General features: G+C 43.9%; 3 protein-coding genes across 4 annotated transcripts in view; 2 read left to right on the top strand and 1 right to left on the bottom strand.

Moving 5' to 3' along the window:
• The window catches only part of LOC129655738 (UDP-glucuronosyltransferase 1-6-like), a 145,844-nt gene that overhangs the window by 116,986 nt on the left and 7,663 nt on the right, over positions 1 to 21,195 (top strand). Inside the window, exon 1 of one of the 2 annotated variants that reach the window (XM_055586514.1) lies at positions 15,518 to 16,381. The exons of the other annotated variant lie outside the window; for it this stretch is intronic. Coding sequence (XP_055442489.1) covers positions 15,518 to 16,381 — 864 coding nt within the window. Of the gene's footprint in view, positions 1 to 15,517; positions 16,382 to 21,195 lie in introns of those variants that run through there. 2 annotated transcript variants of the gene reach the window in all.
• LOC129655848 (UDP-glucuronosyltransferase 1A3-like) lies at positions 415 to 1,601 on the top strand. The gene is made up of 2 exons (XM_055586672.1): positions 415 to 1,278; positions 1,584 to 1,601. Exons 1-2 carry the CDS (start codon positions 415 to 417, stop codon positions 1,599 to 1,601), a joined length of 882 nt encoding a protein of 293 aa, XP_055442647.1.
• Positions 10,382 to 11,438, bottom strand: LOC129655739 (dnaJ homolog subfamily B member 3-like). The gene has a single exon (XM_055586516.1). It carries the CDS (start codon positions 11,319 to 11,321, stop codon positions 10,605 to 10,607), a length of 717 nt encoding a protein of 238 aa, XP_055442491.1. The 5' UTR covers positions 11,322 to 11,438; the 3' UTR covers positions 10,382 to 10,604.

The raw sequence follows: 21,195 nt of genomic DNA on the forward strand, positions 1-21,195 counted from the left end.
GGTCACATCCAGAAAAGGTTCTGGATGGGGACTGGGGCAGAGGTGACTCCTCAGCATTCAGTCCAGCCCCAGACAACACGGTTAGCAGAGAGGTAGGAGGTGACCAAGGGAAAGGACAGGCACAGTCTTGCTATGGGTCTTGGATGAAGAACAAGAGAGTGAACTAGAATGTTCCCCAGAGAGAGCAGCAGAGTCAGAGGAGTTTTTCCAAGATAAGGGGGAGTGTTCTTTCTGGGTGAAAGCAGAGGTGATAAGACACAGGCATAGACGTATCCTGTAATATATGGTGTAATCATCAATCCTTGCCTTCCAATGACATGCCATTTTGCCACTTGATGATAAAATAAAGATAAGGGAACACATATAGGTGGCACAGCCCGACCAGAGACTCAGTAGCTTCTGGTTTGTGCGGAGATGGCCCTGGGACTGCAGCTTTGGCGGCTGGTGCTGGCTGGACTCCTCCTCTGTCTGTGCGCCAGGCGATGGGCTGAGGCTGGGAAGGTGCTGGTGGTCCCCATGGAGGGCAGCCACTGGCTCAGCATGCGGGAGGCCGTGCGGGAGCTCCATGCCAGAGGTCACCAGGCAGTGGTCGTTGCTCTGGAGGTGAATATGCACATCAAGGCAGAGGACTTTTTGACCACGAAAACCTATGCCATTCCCTACACCCAGGACGAGTTTGATTCCATCATGAAGGGCCGTCCTGATGAGTTTTTTGAAAGAGTACATTTTCTAACATGGTTTTTGGAAACTATGGCAATATTGAAAAATGTATCTTTGTTCTTTGCAAGGTCTTGTGAGGCACTGTTGTATAACAAGGACCTGATCAGAGACCTTAATGCCAGTTCCTTTGACGTGGTTTTAACGGACCCTATTTACCCCTGCGGGGCAGTGCTGGCTAACTACCTGTCCATTCCTGCTGTGTTTTTTTTGCGTTTCCTTCCTTGTGACTTAGATTTTGAGGGCACAGCATGCCCAAACCCTTTCTCATACATTCCTAGGTTGTTAACAATGAATTCAGACCGCATGACATTCTTCCAAAGGGTCAAGAACATGCTCTACTCTCTGGGCTTGAAGTACATTTGCCAGATTTCTCTCACTCCTTATGAACGTATGGCCTCTGAGCTTCTTCAGAGAGAGGTGTCACTGGTGGAGATTCTTGCCTCTGGATCCGTGTGGCTGTTCAGAGGAGACTTTGTGATGGACTACCCACGGCCGATCATGCCCAACATGGTGTTCATTGGGGGCATCAACTGTGCCAACAGGAAACCTTTATCTCAGGTGTGTACTGCTGCTTTTGTTCAATCAGTGTTCCCAGTGGAGCACATTTTATTTTTTAAAAAACAATAGTTCAGGGTGTTTTGTTATGTACTGGTCTTTCTGATGATTTCCACTTCTCATTCTCCTCCTCACCATCTGTGGTGAGATGCATTGTTAACGTGCCTCCAGGATGGCAGTAAAGGCTTCCAATGATATCTGAGAGGAGTGGGAGGCAGGGTTGAGGGTGTGTGATAGGATCGACAGGCAGTGGTGTGATTCCACCGTGATTGCCCTTTTGTAAAGCCATTGGTGTAACTGTTGTGCAGTTTTCTCCAGCGGAGTAGGAGCAGGAACTTGAGCTGTGAATTTATCCTTCAGGGGATTTTGCCCGAGGGTGTTCAATAGACGTGTAAGCAAAGTGGAGTCTGGAGTTGCTTGCAGCTCAAAAGACAATAAAGAAGCAAGACTGGTGGATGTGAAAGTTTGCTTGGATGAATGTTCCCAGGATGGGGATGCAGAGAGGCGAGTCCTGTCCAAACACTTATTCCCTCCTTGGACAGTCAGGGGCAAGAGCTTTTATTGACAGAAGGAAGGGGGCTCTGTGTAGAAACAGCACAGTCAGCTCTGACAGTCATCTCAAAATCAGTGGTCTGACCACCATCATTCTGATTGTTTTCAGTACAGTTAATCTGTCCCAGGGCCAGTTTGTTCCCATTTTCTTGAGGCCAGTTCTCAGAATAGTGGCAGCTTCTATGTCATGGCTACAGTCTGGTCACCATGGAGTTAACTTCTTCCACCTCATGGGGGTTTCAGTATCTATGACAGCTCATGGGATATGGCTCAGAGCATTATCTATAGCATATCTATATCTATCTATTAGATATAGATATCTATCTATATCTAAAGGTCCTTGACTTTGCTTACTGACTATTTAGTTTTGTTGGACTGTTTTCCTTTGTTTTTGTGTTTTCTCATTTCTTTGACTATACTCATTCTTTGACTAAAGGTTTTTCCACAGACAAAAGGTAGACAGAGGACATGGCCAGTAAGGACCATGGGGTCTGACTCCATTTCAAAAGGAAGAACTGACAAATTGCATTGGTTGACCTGATTGTTTTAGTGGGTTTTGGCTTGGAAGCCGCTGAGGTGTGGTCACAGGAGACCTAGATCCCGAAAGGAAGCAGAAGTTTCAGAGGGACTGAATAAATCAAGTGGAAGTGAGACCATACCAGAGAGAGAAGTTGCGGTCTCTGTGATCAGAGAAAGAAATAGCTGAGTCCAGCTCCTCAGAGATGGAGCTGTGCTGACGAGAAGTCTTTTGACCAGGAGTTGGGGTCTGGAGTAAAATGTGGGGATGTACACAGTTGGATTCTATGTCAGGTAGTTCTCCTTCACGGGACACTGAAGTCATCAAGGCTGGTGGTGGGGGCTGGAGAGGAGGTCGATCTGAGTCTATGAACACTGTGGATGGGAGGAAGGCAGTGAGGTTGAGAACTGAGTCTCAAAGAGGAAGGGTTTGACCGCATCACCACACCTACCCCAGCCCCGGTCACTGCACCCCAAATTTCCATGATGGAAACTACCACTTTCCTCATGGTTTCAGAGTCTTCCTATGTTAACCCTGAATATTTGGGTTTAATCAAAATAGGACTCTTGGAGCAGGATTTGTTTTTTAATCTACTTAGTTAGCCCTCTTTTTTTTTTTTTTTGCCCATTTATATGACATATACTGGATTTATATTAATTTCCATGACTTTAGATCTCTTAGAGTTTTTGTAGTCATATTTTTATATCTCTTTATATGAATGCATTCATTATTGCACAGGACTCTAACTTCAGTTTTCTTTTTTTTGTCCCCACCCCAAAAGATCAATTCTACTTTGTTTTCTTCTTTTTTCATGCAATGCATTTGTTCAATTATAAAATATGTATGTATCTATTAGATTTGTAAATAGTGAAAATGAGGGAAGAGTTTGAAAAGTAAATGCTGCTGTTTTCCTTTTAGTTTTTCAGTGTGAATATATTCTCTAGAGTTAATAGCATTTGCTCACATCTTCACTCTCATTTTTGTAGTTGAATGTCCATGGGTGGCAGACCTAACCATTCTGACCTTAATATTGTCACTGTGAACATGCAAATAGTATCTAGTATCATTATTAAAAGGTGCCCAGCATGACAAGTTATGTCATCTGGAAGCATTTAGATATGTTTGTGCCAATTTATTTGGTACATGTAAGAACATTTACCCTGTAATTCTCAAGAGTTATCATTTTTGTTCCGTTAAATTTTTATTTTGAAATTTTTGTCATTCTCATTTATTTGATTTGGTTTACCCTTAGATGTGACTCCTTTAAATGTTTATGGAAATTTTCATCAAAATATGAAAGATTAAAGTTTAAATTTTTAATATTTTTGTTCCTCTCCTTCTTATAATTTATGATATGTTGAGTTACATTATTGGTCTTCTCAAAGAAATAGCTTTTGGATTTGCTCTTTTGTTTTACTCCTTTTGTTTACTATTTCATTAATTGTAGCTTGTTGTTTTATTGTTTTTGTTAATGATATCATCCTTGTTTCCTCTGGTTTAATTTATAGCTGCTTTTCTAATTTCCTTAGGTAAGCATTAAGTTCCTTTATGTTTTCTTAATAATGAGGAACTGAAGTTTCTTTATTCATAAATAAAACATTTTTCTCAATCCCTTAGAGTCTTGCATAAATTGCTCTCATTTTTTTTACTTTAATTTATGTTTTTGATTTGCTCTTTGTGTCAGTGGCTTCTATTTATTTTAAAGAAGATTGTTTCTTAATTCCCATATAATTAAGATTATTGCAGTCATTTTCCCCTTATTTTTTTCTAATTATTTTGAATTATAATCAGAGAATGTTTCTTGTGAGTCACTATTTTTAAAAATTTCTTAATATGTTTTCTTTATGGTCTAGTACAGAATTGTCCAATAGGAATCTAATGTAAGTCATATATATAATTGAAGGCTTTTTAGTATGTATATTAAAAAAAAGTAAAAAGAGGATTGCAGTTAATTTTCATAATATATTTTATTGAATCAAATATATTAAAATATTATCCTTTAAACATATGCTCAATATAAAATTGTGTTCAGGTGCTTGTTTGCCATTGTTTCTTCCAGTTTTATTGAGACATAATTGACAGGCAACCTTGGTTAAACTTAAGGTGGATAGCAGAGTGATCTGACTTTCTAGATCATGAGACTTTTACCACAAGTTTAGTGATCATGCATCATCTCATATAAGTACAAAATTAAAGGAATTAATGTTGTTAACTACAGTCCTGGTATTTATTTATCTTATAACTGGAAATTATGGACATGAGTTTGGGCATGCTCTGGGAGCTGGTGATGGACAGGGAAGCCTGGCGTGCTGCAGTCTATGGGGTCGCAAAGAGTTGGACATGGCTGAGCAACTGAACTGATGACCGGAAATTAGTACATAGACTGCTTGTGTGCTCAGCCGCTTTAGTCATGTCCGATTCTCTGCAACCCTATGGACTGTAGCCTACCAGGCGCCTCTGTCCATGGGATTTTCCTGGCAAGAATACTGGAGGGGGTTGCCTTGCCTTCCGCCAGGGGCTGGTCTTCCAAACCCAGAGATCGAATCTGCATCTCCTGCATTGCAGGCAGATTCTTTATTGCTCCCCCTCCTCCCATTCCCTGCCTCTGGTAGCCACAAAGCTGATTTCTATTTCTATGAGTTTGCTTCTTAGTTTTCAAAGTATGATTGGCCTGCAGCACCATGCTTGTTCCTGTTACACAACATGGTGATTCAGTCCTTCTATACACTTCAAAATAATCACCATAAATCCAGCTATGATATCCATCACAGAAATGTGTTATGTAACTATTGACTGTATCTCACACTCTTATTTCATACCTATGACACTTATTTTGCAACTGGAAGCTTGGATCTTAATCCCCCTCACCCTTTACTCTCCTTTCCCCGCTCTGATCCCCTGTCAGTAGCCTGTTTGTTCTCTGTATCTGTCAGTCTGTTTCTGTTTTGTTATGGTTGTTCATTTTCATCACCTTTTATTTTCCACATGTAAGTGAAATCATACATATTTATCTTTATATGTCTTACTTCACTAAGTGTAATACCCATGAGGTCCATCCATGTTGGCACAATGGCAAGATTTCATCCTTTTTTATGGCTCAGCATTGGGTGTTCATTGGAAGGACTGATGCTAAAGCTGAAACTCCAATACTTTGGCCACCTCATGCGGAGAGTTGACTCATTGGAAAAGACTCTGATGCTGGGAGGGATTGGGGGCAGGAGGAGAAGGGGATGACAGAGGATGAGATGGCTGGATGGCATCACCGACTCAATGGACGTGAGTGTGAGTGAACTCCGGGAGTTGGTGATGGACAGGGAGGCCTGGCGTGCTGCGATTCATGGGGTCACAGAGTCGGACACGACTGAGCAACAGAACTGAACTGACTATTCAATAGCCAATATTTTTGGTTATTGTAAATAGTGCTGCGATGACCCTCGGGGTGCATATGTATTTTCTAATTCCTGTTTTTGTCTTCTTTGTGTAAATACTCGGGAGTAGAATTGCTGCATCATGTGGCAGCTGTGCGGTTTTCCATTGTGGATGTGCCAATTTACGTTGCCTGCAGCAGTGCCCTCGAGTTCCCTTTTCTTTACATTCTTACCAACCTGTGTTTTTAAAATTTTTTTTCTCACCATCTTTTGTTATTTGCTTAATCACCATGTACATGTAACAGTTCTTTGAAAAATGCCATTTGTATTGTGATAAGTATTTTATTAAATCTGTAGATTGCTTTAAGTAGTACAGTCGTTTTAACAATATTAACTATTCCAATCCATGAATATGGTACGTCTTTCCATCTGTTTGTGTTGTCTTCAATTACCTTTATTAGTGCCTTATAAATTTCTCAGTATAGGTCTTTTATCTTCCTATGTTTATTCCTAGGTATTTTATTATTTTGATGTTACTGGAAGTAGATTGCTTCCTTAATTTCTCTTTCTGATGGTTCATTGTCAGTATATAGAAATGCAACAGATTTCTGTTAATAATTGTATATCCTGCAGCTTTACCAAATTTATTAATGAGTTCTAATAGTTTTTTTGGTGGCATCTTTAGGGTTTTCTATGTGTAGTGTCATGTCATCTGAAAACAGTGACAGTTTTACTTCTTCTTTTCTAATTTGGATTTTTTGTGTGTGTTATAGATGTTTGGTTGGCAGTTACCATGTGGTTTCTTGGTAGCAATCTCTATATATATGTGATTATTTTAAATTGTTAATATTTTAAGTTCAAAAGCATTTTAACAACTCTGTTTTCAAACTCTCTCCACATTTACTATTTTTGACATATTTCACACCTTTTTGTTTTGTGTATCCCTTAGCTACTCACTGTGGATGATTTTACTACTTTTCTCTTTTAACCTTCCTGCTAGCCTTATATGTGGTTGATGTACTACCTTTATTGTATATTTATCTTTACCAAAGAAATTTTTTCTTTTGTAATTTTCATATTTCTAATTGTGGCCTTTACTTTTCCACTTAGAGAACACTCTTTAAAAATTCTTGTAAACCTGGTTTCATGGTGCTAGACTGTGAGTTTTGCTTGTCTGTAAAACTTTTGATTTCTCCTTTGAATCTGAATGAAAGCTGTGTCAAGTAGGGCACTTTTGGTTGTTTTTCATCACTTTAAATATATCATGCCATTTCCTTCCGGCCTGCAGAATTTCGCTGCAAAGTCAGCTTATAATCTGATGGGTTGGCTGTGGGGTCTGGACTGTCACAAAACTTGTTTTGGATTGCTGGTACATGAAGCCAGGGCCCAGGGAGTCCTGAGGTTGTCCAGCCTGCTTGTGGGTGGGTTGAATCTTGGGACTAATGCTGGCCCACTTGTAGGTGGAGCTGGGCCCTGGAATCTCTGATTGAATGGCCCAGGGGGTCCATGATCTGGTGTCAGCTTGCTGGAGGATAGGGTCAGGGTCCAGGTAGTCCAAGGGTTAGTGCTGGCTCATTGGTGGGTGGAGTTGTGACCCAGGGTCTCTGGCTGCAGGGCCTGGGGGTCCTGGATTTGGTGTTGTCCCACTGGAGGATGGGGCCTGGGCCCTAGGCGTCCTTGGCCTAGTGCTGGTGCACTGGTAGGAGTCCAGGTCCTGGGCCCTGTGGTGAATGGGTCCAGGTCCTGGGTGGCTGAGAACTCAGGGGGTCTTAGGCAGCTGGCCTGTTAGCAAGTGGGCCTCTGTCCCCACTTGGCTAGCTGCTTGACCTGAAGCATTATAGTACTGGTGCCTACAAGCAAGGAGAGTGGGGCTGGGTCCTGGTGCTAATAAGCTAGAGGGTTGATCCCAAAATGGCCCTTGCCAGCGCAGTGTCATCATGAGAGAATGGGGCTCTCCAAAGAGCTGCTGTCAGTGTCCACATCCCCAGGATGATCTCTGCTGCCTCCTGCCTCTCTGGAAGCTTCTCCAAGACTAGTGGATTCCTGCTTTTGCTCTGGGCCCCAGAGTGTATGAGATTTTGTGTGCATCCTTGAAAAGTAAAGTCTCGATTTCCTACAGCCCTCTGGTTCTCCCAAAAGTGAGCCCCACTGACCTTCAAAGTCAGATATTCTGGAAGTTCTTCTTCCTGATGCAGAACCCTGGTCTGGGATACCTGATATGGGGCTCAGATCCCTCACCACAGGGTTCCTTCACTGGAACCCTCATAGTGCTGTTGGTGGGAGTGTAAAATGGTATAGTCATTGTGGAAAACAGTATATCAACTCCTCAAAAAATTAAAAATAGAATTACCAGATGATCCAGCAACTCCACTTCTGGGTATATACCCAAAATAATTGAAAGGAGCATCTCGAAGAGATATTTGTATACCCATCATAGCAGCATTATTCACAACAGCCAGAAGGTGAGAGAAACCCATGTCCATTGGCAGATGAACAGATAAGCAAAATGTGGTCTATCTGTACAATAGAATATTATTTAGCCTTAAAAATGAAGGAAATTCTGACAACATATATGACCACATGAATGAACCTAGAGGACATGATGCTGAGTGAAATAAGTCAGTATCAAAAAGACACATACTGTATGACTCCACTAATATGAGGAACCTAGAGTAGTCAAAGTCATAGAGACAGAAAGTAAAATGGAGGTTGCCAGGGACTATGAAGTGGGGGAAACTGTGGAGATGTTAAGGGGTATACAGTTTCAGCTTTTCAAGATGAACAGTTCTGGAGACTGGTTGCACAACAATATGACTGTAATTAACACTACCAAACTGTACACTTAAAAAATGGTTAAGATGTTAAATCTTACGTTGGGGTATTTTATCACGATTAAACATTTTTAAAAGGCAAACTTTATGAGGAAACAGTCAAACCTATGCGTGCCAATTCAGCAGCTGTATGTTTAAAGTAAAAACTATTAAATATTTCAAATGTAAATTGATCAAAATTCAGTTAAATGGGGAAATATTTTAAGACATCACTTTCAGAATTAGGTGTATTGAGCTTTTTAATTAGAAAATTGAACATATGCATTTTTAGATGGATTAATGGAACATTTACAAACACTGATCATATATTATCTGATGAAGTAGCCACTAACTACATATGACTACTGGGCACTTAAAATGAGGATAGTCCAAACTGACATAGGTGTAAGTGTAAAATACATAGCATGATTTGAAGACTTAATGTGAAACATCTCATTAATTTTATATTGAGGGCAGTGGCCAATATGTTGAAGGAAGAACTCAAATTCACACCCTCCCATGCTGTAGTTAGTCATGTCCAATTCTTTGTGATTCCATGGACTGTAGCCTGCCAGTCTCCTCTGTCCATGCAGATTCTCCAGGCAAGAATACTGGAGTGGGTTGCTATGCCCCCCTCCATGGGATCTTCCAAACCCAGGGATCAAACCCAGGTCTCCTGCATTGCAAGTGGATTCTTTACCATCTGAACCATCAGGGAAGCCCAAGAATACTGGAGTGGATAACCTATCCCTTCTCCAGGGGATCTTCCTGGCCCAGGAATTGAACTGGGGTCTCCTGTATTGCAGGTGGAAATTTTTTTACCAGCTGAGCTACTGACCCAGGAATGGAACCGGGGTCTACTGCACTGCAGGCAGATTTTTTACCAGCTGAGATACTAGGGAACACCAGTATTACCATTTATAGAATACTGATGTGAAAGGCCTGAAAACTAGCAGAAAAGACAAGTCTATAATTAAAGATATAAAGAAGGAACCACAATGAGATGTGTAGGAGAGATGAAGATACAGTATAATCAAGACCTGTACCCTAGGTGGTAGACTCACAAATAGAGTGATTATAATTTCAGATGAGAGAACAAGCTGCATTTTTAGCCTGTCCAGTTCAGATATCTTTTCACTCTCGTGCCTTATGCAAACCTTTCTTTGGAGATGACCAACGGGTGGGGGCAATGGCACCCCACTCCAGTACTCTTGCCTGGAAAATCCCATGGATGGAGGAGCCTGGTGGGCTGCAGCGCATGGGGTCTGCAAGAGTCGAACACTACCAAGAGACTTCCCTTTCACTTTTCACTTTCATGCATTGGAGAAAGAAATGGCAACCCACTCCAGTGTTCTTGCCTGGAGAATCCCAGGGATTGGGGAGCCTGGTGGGCTGCCGTCTTTGGGGTCGCACAGAGTCGGACACGACTGAAGCGACTTAGCAGCAGCAGCAACGGATGGGGGTCGCACACTTTGTAATGGAATATCCTAAAGCAACGATGCCCAAAAAGATTTTGAGGGCAGAAAATGTGCCAACAGAAAGCTACCTCTCAGATCTGTGTATGTTGCACCACTCAATCAATATTCCAAACTTTCCACTATTCAAAGCTTTCCAAAATTTGGAATATGTGGAACTAAATGCTGTCTTTAAACCAAAAGTATTATTAATATATTCATATCTCTTACTATTTTGTGCTAAAAAATGGAAGTAAACTGATTTATCTTGGCAACATTAACTTCAGAGCAAACCACTAGGTTCACATTGCAAATAAAGTAGAAAGGCCAGGTTGAAGGTGCCCTGGTGAACATTCTGTCTCAGTAACACGAAATAAGCAGCGTCTGCCCTGGGGTTATGTTTAATAAATAGCAAAGTGCATACAGATATTTACAGCAGTTTTAAAGAAAAACAGAGGTCCTATTCTGTGGCCCAACAGCAGCAACAAACAGGCGTTGGCACGAACGGTTCATAAATTCTTGAGTACAGTTGTTTTGCAAGTAGAGCTCGCTTGCAGTCTTAAAAAAAACAAACAAAGAACGCCCTGCTATTCCTCAAGTTGTGCTCTAAGTTCAACGTGGACCAGGATCACTTGGTGTCAGTGCTTAACAACTGCTCTTTGCCATTTATTATCAGGGACTTCAGCTCCCCATCTTCTTCCACTTCTATCCTTTCTTGGCCATTCTCCACGATTCTCTTGGTGGTGATCATTTTGCCGTTCATGATTTCGGTGGAAGTCGACATGGATTTAAAGTTGCCCGTCCCCCCACTACCACAGGACATGGAGACGGAAGAGAGGCCCCCATTCCCAATGGAACCAAATGAGGTAAACCCTGTATCAAAAGGAGAAAAACCACTTCCAAATGGTGGAAATTCACTGAAGGCGGAGAAGAGCGACGCGGACCCCCTGCTTCGGCTTCCCCGGGATCTCCTCCGACCCCCCACAAAGTTCTCCAGCGGGTCTCCAAAGATGTCGAAGGAAAATGGGTCCCGGCTGCCGAAAAACTCTCTGAAGACGTCGGCCGGGTCCCGGAAGGTGAAGACGCACTCGAAGGGGTCCTCGAATGGCCTGCCGCCGCCGCCCTCCACTCCCGCCTCGCCGTAGCGGTCGTACACGTCTCTTTTCTTGGCGTCGGACAACACCTCGTAGGCCTGGGCCACTTTTTTGAATCGCCTCTCCGCCTCCTCCTTGTTCTCGGGGTTTTTGTCCGGGTGCCACTTGAGTGCCAGTTTGCGGTACGCCTTCTTGATGGCTTCTGATGAGGCCTGGCGGGGCACGCCCAGCACCTCGTAGTAGTCTACCATATTGGAAGGCCGGGAACGGCCCCGCGGGCTAAGGACAGGTGCTGGCTGGCAGCCCCCGGGGCGCGGACCCGAGTGCCCACCAGGCCAGGCTGCCCAGACTGGGCGCCCCTTGTGATGATGCCGCGTCTCATTGGGCCAGCCCAGAATGCATTGCTCACGCAGTGCTCTGTGACTGGTTTCACGCAGCCGCAGAGGCCCCGCCCACTCATTTGCTCCGCCCACCCGACCTCCACTGAGCGGTTATCACCAAACGGGGAGATGTGGCTCTGACTACCTTAGCAGATAGTTCTCACAGGTATCTCTCTGATGGTCCTGTGGTTATGACCCTGTTCTCTCAATGCAGGGAGCACTGGTTCCATCTCTGGTCAGGAAATCAAGGTCTTGGATCAAGAAAGAAAGTCATTTTCTTAAAGTAGGCTTGACATCAGGCTTCCCCTTGGCTGGAGGTGGGGGGTGTTGTCCCGTCGTTCAGTCGCTCAGTTGTGTCCAACTCATTGCGACTCCGTGGACTGCAGCCAGGCTTTCCTGTCCTTCACCATCTCCCAGAGTTTGCTCAAACTCATGTCCATTGCCATCCAACCATCTCATCCTCTATCCTCTCCTTCTTCTGCCTGCTGTCTTTCCCAGCATCAGGGTCTTTCCCAATAAGTTTGCATCAGGTGGCCAAAGTATTGGAGCTTCTGTTCAGCATCAGTCCTTCCAATGAATATTAAGGACTGATTTCCTTTAGGATGGACTGCTTGGATCTTCTTGCATTCCAAGGGACTCTCAAGAGTCTTCTCCAACACCACAGTTCAAAAGCATCAATTCTTCGGTGCTCAGTTTTCTTTATAGTCCAGCTTTCACATCCATACATGACTACTGGAAAAATCATAGCTTTGACTAGATGGACTTTTGTTGGCAAAGTAATGTCTCTGCTTTTTAATATGCTGTCTCTGATGGTCATAACTTTTCTTCCAAAGAGCAAGCATCTTTTCATTTCATGGTTGTAGTCACCATCTGCAGTGATTTTGGAGCCCAAGAAAATAAAGTCTGTCACTGTTTCCATTGTTTCCCCATCTATTTGCCTTGAGGTGATGGGATCTCTGCCTTGATCTTAGTTTTTTGACTGTTGAGTTTTAAGTTACCTTTTTCACTCTCCTCTTTCACTCACCTTCATCAAGAGGCTCTTTGGTCCTTTTGCTTCCTGAGATAAGGGTGGTGTCATCTGCATTTCTGAGGTTATTGATTTATCTAAGTTGGGGGTAGAGTAGAGTAATCAGAGTAAGTTTAGTCTGATCCTTGTCTGAGAAACAAACACTCTTACCATTTGTCTAGGACAGCATTTCTCCAACTTTTTTTCTTCAGGACCCTTTTGCTTTTGTTTATGTGAGTTATATCTATTGGTACTTGCTCCAGCAAAAATTAAAACAAGGTCAATTTAATAACGATAAACCCATTATATGCTAATATAAATCATATATTTATGGAAAATAACTTATTCAAAACATTAACAAACAGTGCCATTATTTTCTATTTTTTTTTAACATTTCTCTGGATTAACAGAAGAGCTCGATTTTTATATCTGCTTCTGCATTCAATGTATTGCTATATCACGTGTCATGTAGCCACTGGGAAACTCCAGTGTATTCAAAAGTCAAATATCATTATCTTAGAAACAATTTTAACTTTGAAAAATTCTCTGAAGATTTTTTGGGGATCCCCAGGGTGCTCTGGCCCATAGTCTGTTAACTCCTGACCCAGTATATCAAAATGATGAAAACTGCTGGCCATGTTTAAGTGCTGCATGTAAACTTGGGATTCCGTGATTATTTCTGCTAAAACTGCTGTATCACCATGCTTTTCTTTTTGACATCTGACTCTTTTCCACTCCCTTCTTTTTCTTTCTATGACACTATATTAATTGCCTTTCTAAATGGTGAGGCAACACCAATAAAGTTCATTTAGTTCTAAGAGGAAATGATTAACCAATGAACTCAATATTTCATCATAAAAGGTAATAGATCCAAAAGGGTTCACCATTTCACCAGAACAAACTGCTGATTCCATATCACCTTGAGAAACTCAAGCCAACTTGGCACTTGGGAAGCATGCAATAAACAATATTAGAAAGTAGAGATTGGTAATAGAGTCCAGTGTGAACAAAGCAATATGGAAAAGTACAAGGTATGTTTGGGGTAGGTTAAGTGATTCAGAATGGCAGGAGGGAAAGGGGCAGAGAGAGCAGTTAAGCAGAAGGGCTAGAGAAGTGGAATGAAATGGAGTCCATTCCAGGGAGTTCTGAAGGCAAGGCTGAGGAGTCTGCATTTATTCTGGACCCTAGGAATGTGCTGACCAAGGTTTTAGGGATGGTGGCGGCTGGGACTGTGCGATGGATGGCCAATGCAGGGAAACAAAAGAGAGAGGTAGGGACTAAGAGCCTTGGAGATTGAGGCCTAGAAACAAAACCATGGCAGCTGGGTCTGAGAACCAGTGGTAGAATGATCCAGATTTGGCACTTGCTGGGTTGAATATAGGGCCTAGAACAAAGGGAGAAGGGGCATCACATCCATACAGAAACATTTACTGAGTCTTACTGTCTGCAAAGCCGAGGATAGGTAGAGATAGAGGCAGAGAGGGAGTCTAGTAGGGAACTCAGGCAAATTGCTGAAGGATACAAGGCAGAATGGGGGCTTCCCTGGAGGCTCGATGGTTAAAAAGAAAAAAAAGTCCACCTGTCAATGCAGGAGACGTGGGTTTGATCCTTGGGTTGGGAAGCTCCCCCAGAGAAAGAAATGTCAACCCACTCTGGTTTTCTTGCCTGGGCAATCTCATGGACAGAGGAGCCTGGCAGGCTACAGTCCACGGGGTCACAAAAGAATTGGACATGACTGACTGAGTAAATGGCGACAGTGACAAGGCAGAATAAAGCAAAATGCTATGGAAGGTCAAGGAAGGTGACTTGGTTTCCCCTGGAGGGCCCCACAGATTATCCAGAGGGAGTAGACTTGTTTATGTAGCCCTTTTCAGTTTAGTAACAAGCAGCTCCAGTTTGATTCCATCAAAAGAGCTAAGAGTAGTTGGGAGGGTGAGTTTCTTCACTTCAGCGTGGCTTCACCTTTAAAAGAAATCACCTTCCAGGGAGTCTAGGAATTGTCTTGCAGACACCCTACTCTTCAGTAGACGCCAGAGCAAGACTACATCACTGCCCTGCTCGGTTTCCTTGGCCACCCATGCTCCCCGACCCCAGCACATCTCAGCCTGCCCTGTAATTGCCTTGTTGTCTGTCTGCCAGAGCCCTCTTGACAGGCACAGACCGTATCTAACTTGGATTTCCGGCCCTGGCTCTTCGCATCATGCTGGGAGGGCCAACACTTGCCATAAATCTTTGATGAGTGGGGGAATTCACAGTGGATTTTGAGTGTCAGGTCTCCACAGGTTGCAGGGCAGAAGTTTTATTGGATTGCTTAGTCATGGTTCTTGGTCATAATTTTTGAGAGTGGGTGTGGACTGCCTGCTATTCATTTTGGTAAAGAACAATTTCTGGTCTTGGACAGAGTCACACTCTTAAACCATTCAAGTGCACAGAGGCCTCAAAAAGTTCTGAGGCTCTGCCTGATGCAGTAAAGTCATAAAATCATTAACGTGGTGACTATGTGTTTTTACAGCCCCTTTGCTCTATGTAATCTACAGATGAACGCTTGTGACATTGAGACTTTAGAAGAATGACTGCCCTTATTGTTTAAATTGGACTATGAATTTCAGAATGACAGATAAGCACACACCTATGAGCCAAACCCTTGCCACCTTTTTTCTTCTCACCTAGAATCTTGATCTTGGTGAACTCCTGGGCAGGGGAGGGAGGGCAGGGAGCTTAAGAGTGCAGAAGCGTGAGCATGCATATGCCTGAATCACTTCCTTCTACACCTGAAACTAACACAGTATGGTAAATCGAGTCTAGTTCAATTGAAAAGATAAAAAAAGAATTCGCATGCTTAGGGGCTTCCAGCCAGTTAAACTGTTGCCTATGGTGAGACCTAGAAAGTCCTGCCCTCTTTATCTCCAAAAGTAAACACCCAGGAGTCTGTAGCTGACAGCTATGGTCACATGACACAAGCAAACACTAACTTGGTGTTTAGTTTGGTTCCTGTGTTATGTAAGTGAGAGAAGGCAGACCTCCGGCAGGTGGCTGTCTTGGTAGCAACAGCAGAGCAAGCATGACAGCAGGGTCCCAGGGGGAATGCCCAGTCATCCTGCTCCTGCTGCTGTGCGCACTCTGCCCCTCCGTGTCCCGGGGTGGGAAGCTGCTGGTGGTCCCGGTAGATGGCAGCCACTGGCTGAGTTTGATCGGACCTCTCCAGCCACTGCAGCAGAAGGGACATGACATAGTGGTCCTGGCACCTAACGTCTCCGTATACATTAAAGAGGAAGCATTTTACACCTTGAAGAGGTACCCTGTGCCATTCCGAAGGGAGGACTTGGAAGAGATTTTTATCAGCCTCGGGCGTACTGTTTTTGAGGATGAGCCTTTCCTGAAGCGCGTGATCAAAACCTACCAGAAAATAAAAAAGGACTCGGCTCTGATCTTATCCGCCTGCTCCCACTTACTGCGCAACAAGGAGCTGATGGCCTCCCTGACTGCAAGTAGCTTCGATGCCGTGTTGACAGACCCTTTCCTTCCCTGTGGCCCCATCGTGGCCCAGTACCTGTCTGTGCCTGCCGTGTTCTTCTTGAATGGACTGCCATGCAGCCTGGACTTTCAGGGTACCCAGAGCCCCAGTCCACCATCCTACGTGCCCAGGTATCTGTCCTTTAACTCAGATCACATGACCTTCCTGCAGCGGGTGAAGAACATGTTCATCACCTTGTCAGAGAGTTTGCTGTGCGATATGGTTTATTCCCCGTATGGGCTGCTTGCCTCGGAAATCCTTCAGAAAGACATCACTGTTCGGGATCTCATGAGTTTTGGGTCTGTCTGGATTCTCAGAAGTGACTTTGTGTTTAATTTCCCGAGACCCATCATGCCCAACATAGTTTTTGTTGGTGGGATCAACTGCGCTAGCAAAAAGCCACTCTCTCAGGTGTGTATTTGAGTGGGAACTTTATATACCTGTATTCTAGCAAGAACTTTGAGTGGATGAACTTGTCATGGATCTGCTGAGACAGCCTCAAATGCCTTCTCGTTCATTTCTATTTCACCAGTCTCTTAGGAGTGAGTTGTAATTTATAACTCTTTGGCATCTTCTTCTAGGTTTTTTTTTTTTTTTATCGGAGACTTTAGGAAAGTGTACTTTGGCCATTTTATTCTGTGCACTCCAGTGGATAGTAATTGATTAGATGTGACATGGATTAAATGCCATAAACACAGGGCCCTGGGTCCAGGGCTCCTCGCAGAGAACAAAATTGTGCAGCATGGACTTTGCCCGTGGTCAGGTCAGGCTCACAAAAGTCAAGATTGCCGAAATAAATCTTTGGCATCAATAGATAGATCTTGCATGGCAGGGAAAATTGCCTTTATGTTCCTGGTTAAAAGTCCAGTTTCTACATAATAAGATGCTGAATACGGCAGTTCCGTTTCCTATAATAAAGCAAATCACTAGACAGCCAGGTTCTGATGCTGGATTCAAAGCTCATGCATCTCACTCTCTTAAATGCTTATATATTAATGTTTTCCACCTCTGCAACTGGAAGTTTGCAGAAAAAAAACAAAAGTAGCATTCACATTCTCTTCCAAATCTCGACAGAGGGGATAGAGAATAGCAGGAGAGGTTCCTTCTAATGGGGATTTGGGAAGGATCCTTCAAGTAGGTGACAGTTCAGTGGGCATTCCTTCATTTATTCAAGTATTGGTTTGGAATCTGCTGGTAGCCCAAGTACTTTCCAGAGGCTGAGTCTGGCTCCTACGAGGGGCTACTATCACCCTCATAGAGTGATGAATCTTATTTCCAGTGAGCTTCTGACATTCATATTTTATAATATTTAAAAAATAATAATTTTTGACTTTGGGTCTTTGTTGCTGCCCAGGCTTTTCTCTGGTTGCGGCGAGAGGGGCTTACTCTTCATTGCGGTGCACAGGCTTCTCATGACGGTGGCTTCTCTTGTTGAGAAGCACGGGCTCTAGGGAGGCCTGGCTTCAGTAGTTGTAACTCCTGGGCTCTAGAGCACAGGCTCAGTACTTGTGGCACGCGGGCTTAGTTGCTCCTCGGCCAGATGAGGGACTGAGCCCGAGTCTCCTGCACCAGCAGGCAGGGTCTTTATCGCTGAGCCAGCAGAGCAGCCCTCGTGTTTTCAATGATTATATAATTGTCATAGCCAGCTGAACTTTCTGGCAGCAGGAGCAACACCAGGTGAGGAGTCGGGTGCTACCTGGACACCTCCATCCCACTGCTGCAAAACAGGGGCTCCTGAATGGGGCTCTGATTCCACCCCTGTAATGTGGGGAGAGATCTCGGAAGCCCTCAAAGACCCCCTGGCAATAAGATTCTGAGACCCCCACGGTCTGCTGGACACATTTGTGTCTAGTGGGGTGGTCTGGTGAAGAAAGAAGGCATGCTGTGGATTTTCTGAAAGCAAGATGAGAAAATCTAGGAGTGTGGAAATCCGTTAATGGTTCTTTTTCAGACAGAGAAAAAGAAAGGGGTGAAATGTCATCAAACCCACGGTCATATCTCAGATCAAAGGAAAGAAAGTTAGCCAACAGGTCCGAGCAAGATATTTTTGCACGTTTGCTGTTGCGTTTGGAAAATAGCTTTTATTTATTTAAGTGATTTTCTTCTTTATTTAGGATGTTTCATGGGAGAGACTGCAGAACTTTATCAAAGGTCTTTCTTGACATCACATCTTTATATCATTTATTGACGTATTTTCCCCTTAAGTGGTAAATTGTATTGAGTGTGTGTTGGTTGCTGCCTTGTTTTTTGCAAGTGAGCTTAGATGTGAGAATATTTCTGTAAATTGTGCCTGATAGCAGTTCCCATTGTCTTACTGAAATGCTTTTAATTTGAAATTCCATTTTTAGATACTAATATCACCATTTCTGCCCTGTTTTTGTTTACATTTCTCTAGTACCTCCTTAGTACTCCAGGTCTTCAACCTTCTTCCTTCTCTTTAAACAACATGAAGCACGGACTTCCCTGGCAGTCCAGTGGTTAAGATTCTGTGCTACCAATGAAGGGGGCATGGGTTTGATTCTTGGTCAGGGAACTAAGACCCCACATACCGTGCTGCAAAAGATAAACACAACAAAATAAACCCCAAAGCTCTACAGAGCCAATATTGTTAACCTAGTCAGGCAGATTCCTTTAACAGTTGAATTTCACCTGTTTGCACTTAACAATCAACAGATATGATTATAACTCTTGCAGTTTATTTTTACTTTGCTTTGTCATCTCCCTTTTTCTTGATTTATGCTGGTCTGTCACATTGCTGTTATCTTTTTTCCCCTTGGTTAGTTAGAGAGTGCTGCTCTGCACTTCCTTCCCTCTACTGGGGATCATACTATTCCCAATGCTCTTGGTAAAAGTCCTGAACTTTTCAAGTATAAAGATGAAATCTTTGTTAATGAGAGTCCCTAGAGAAAGCACAGTTTGGTGTTGGGCATACCTTTGGGATGCCATCAAAGAATAAAGATGGTAGAACAATGCTGAGAGCAAAGGCATGACACTCAAGAATTCCAAGATGTCAGTCCCCTCTCAGGCTGAGAACATCTCAGAATACACAGAGATCCAGAGATGGTGTCCACACATCCACGATGGTTGTAAGGAAAACAATCAAACAGAGGATCAGTAAGAACAGACTTGAAGATGATGAAGAGAAGAAAGAGTGGTGACAAGGAAGCTCGCAGTGTTCCTAAGTGGCTCTAAATATACAATGAGACAGCAACACATTTCCAACATACTGTTTCATGAGTCTCCTTGCAAAATGAAAGGCATTTGGGAAGGAAAAATCTAATAAAAGCCTAGAACTCAAAATACTAAACTCACAGCCAAAGTCAGGACTTCTAGTAAAAGCCTCCTGGGTTTCGAAGTCAGTACACTTGACAAACAGGAGATTAACAAGGCCCAGGATGCCTGATAACACTACAACTGCTTTTGAACCTAGAAAGGTCAACAATACTACACTAAATGCCATGGTTCTCAGTCACCCGAGACACGGCAGTGACGGAGGCAGGGGTCCGTGTCCCATAGCAATGGCACTTGGCACCCAGCTTCTTTACCTCTGGACACCAGCTCTCAGGGCCCTGGTCATGGTGCGTGGACAGGAGCAGGAGGAGGTGGGGCGTTCGTCACCTGTGCAGTCTTACCTTTTGTTGTTGGCAAGCCACACATTTGTTATGCAAAAAGCTGATTAATGAAATTTAAGAAAAAAGTTCTTTTTCAATAAATGGTTTATTTTAGGGGGGAAAAACCTCCTGGACACGTAGGCATGTATTTTCCCTTTGAGGGGACCTCATTTTTTCTGGAATGGGACAAAAGGCAGGGGATTAAGGTTTCTTACTGTCAACATGTTGCTTCACACTTTGGCCATTCCAGAGAGTGTAGAGTCAGGGCAAGGTTTTGCTGTTGTTGCTGTTGTTTAGTCGCTAAGTCGTGTCTGACTTTGCAACCCCATGGACTGCAGCCCATCAGACTCCTCTGTCCATGGGATTTCCCTGGCAAGAATACTGGAGTGGGTTGCCATTTCCTTCTCCAAGGGATCTTCCTGACCCAAGGATCGAACCTGCATCTCCTGCATTGGCAAGCCGATTCTTTACTCTGAGCCACCAGGGAAGCCAGGACAAGGTTTAGGGGAAGTTTTGCCAAGTTGGGGGTGGACCTCAGCATTATGGAATCCTGTACTGGCCCAGAATCAACACTGGCCTCAATAACATAGCCTCTGCAGTTTGTCTTTCTGTAATTTGTAGATGAACTTTCATGCCATTTAGACTCCAGCCAAGTGCTACTATTTCACTTTCAGTGTTTATGGCTCTGTATGTTCCTTTTATGCTAATCACATCCTGCCCAAAACTGAGTGGGTGCAGTGGGGACATTAGACTTGGTCCTTTCTAGACAAGGCTAAAGCCATAAGAGTGGGTTTTGTGAAGGAGAGGAGGTCTAGCAAATGGAGCAAATTCAGCGTGGGGGTACGGAGGATGATATTGCCTCCCTGATCTTTCGAATAAGCCTGATAGGAAATGCCAAGACAGCTGCCAGGAGCCAGGGACCTCAAAGAGGGCCTGAGGCTGGTGGGGGCAGACTAGACAGTGGGCTGGCCTGGGAGTAGGGCTGGCCAGTGTTTGGGCTTTATGGCCATGTTCAGAATCACGGTTGGCAGTCGTCTCTGAAAATCAGGTGTGCTGGGCCCTGTCTGAAGTCTCCTAGGTCACAGCCAGGGTAGACAGCATTGTGATTTGTTCAGGACTGTTCTGATTTTAGGGTTTTCCAGGTGGCGCTAGTGGTAAAGAATCCACCCACTAATGCAGGAGATTTGAGAGATACAGGTTCGATCCCTGGGTTGGAAGATCCCTAGGAGGAGGGCATGGCAACCCACTCTAGTATTCTTCCCTGGAGAATCCCATGGACAGGGCAGCCTGGGGGGCTACAGTCCATGGGGTTGCAAAGAGTCAGACACAATTGAAATGACTTAGTGTGGATACACATTCTGGTTTTAACACAGAGTCCCAAGAAACCCCTCAGTTCACACAGTCTCACTAATGGCCATGGCTTTCTTTGCTGCTGCTGCTAAGTCGCTTCAGTCATGTCTGACTCTGTGTGACCCCACAGACGGCAGCCCACCAGGCTCCCCATCCCTGGGATTCTCCAGGCAAGAACACTGGAGTGGGTTGCCATTTCCTTCTCCAATGCATGAAAGTGAAAAGTGAAAGGGAAGTCGCTCAGTCGTGTCCGACTCTTCACAA

The sequence above is a fragment of the Bubalus kerabau genome, chromosome 6 (genome assembly GCF_029407905.1).
Source record: "Bubalus kerabau isolate K-KA32 ecotype Philippines breed swamp buffalo chromosome 6, PCC_UOA_SB_1v2, whole genome shotgun sequence".
In the NCBI taxonomy this organism is placed as follows: Eukaryota; Metazoa; Chordata; class Mammalia; order Artiodactyla; family Bovidae; genus Bubalus; species Bubalus kerabau.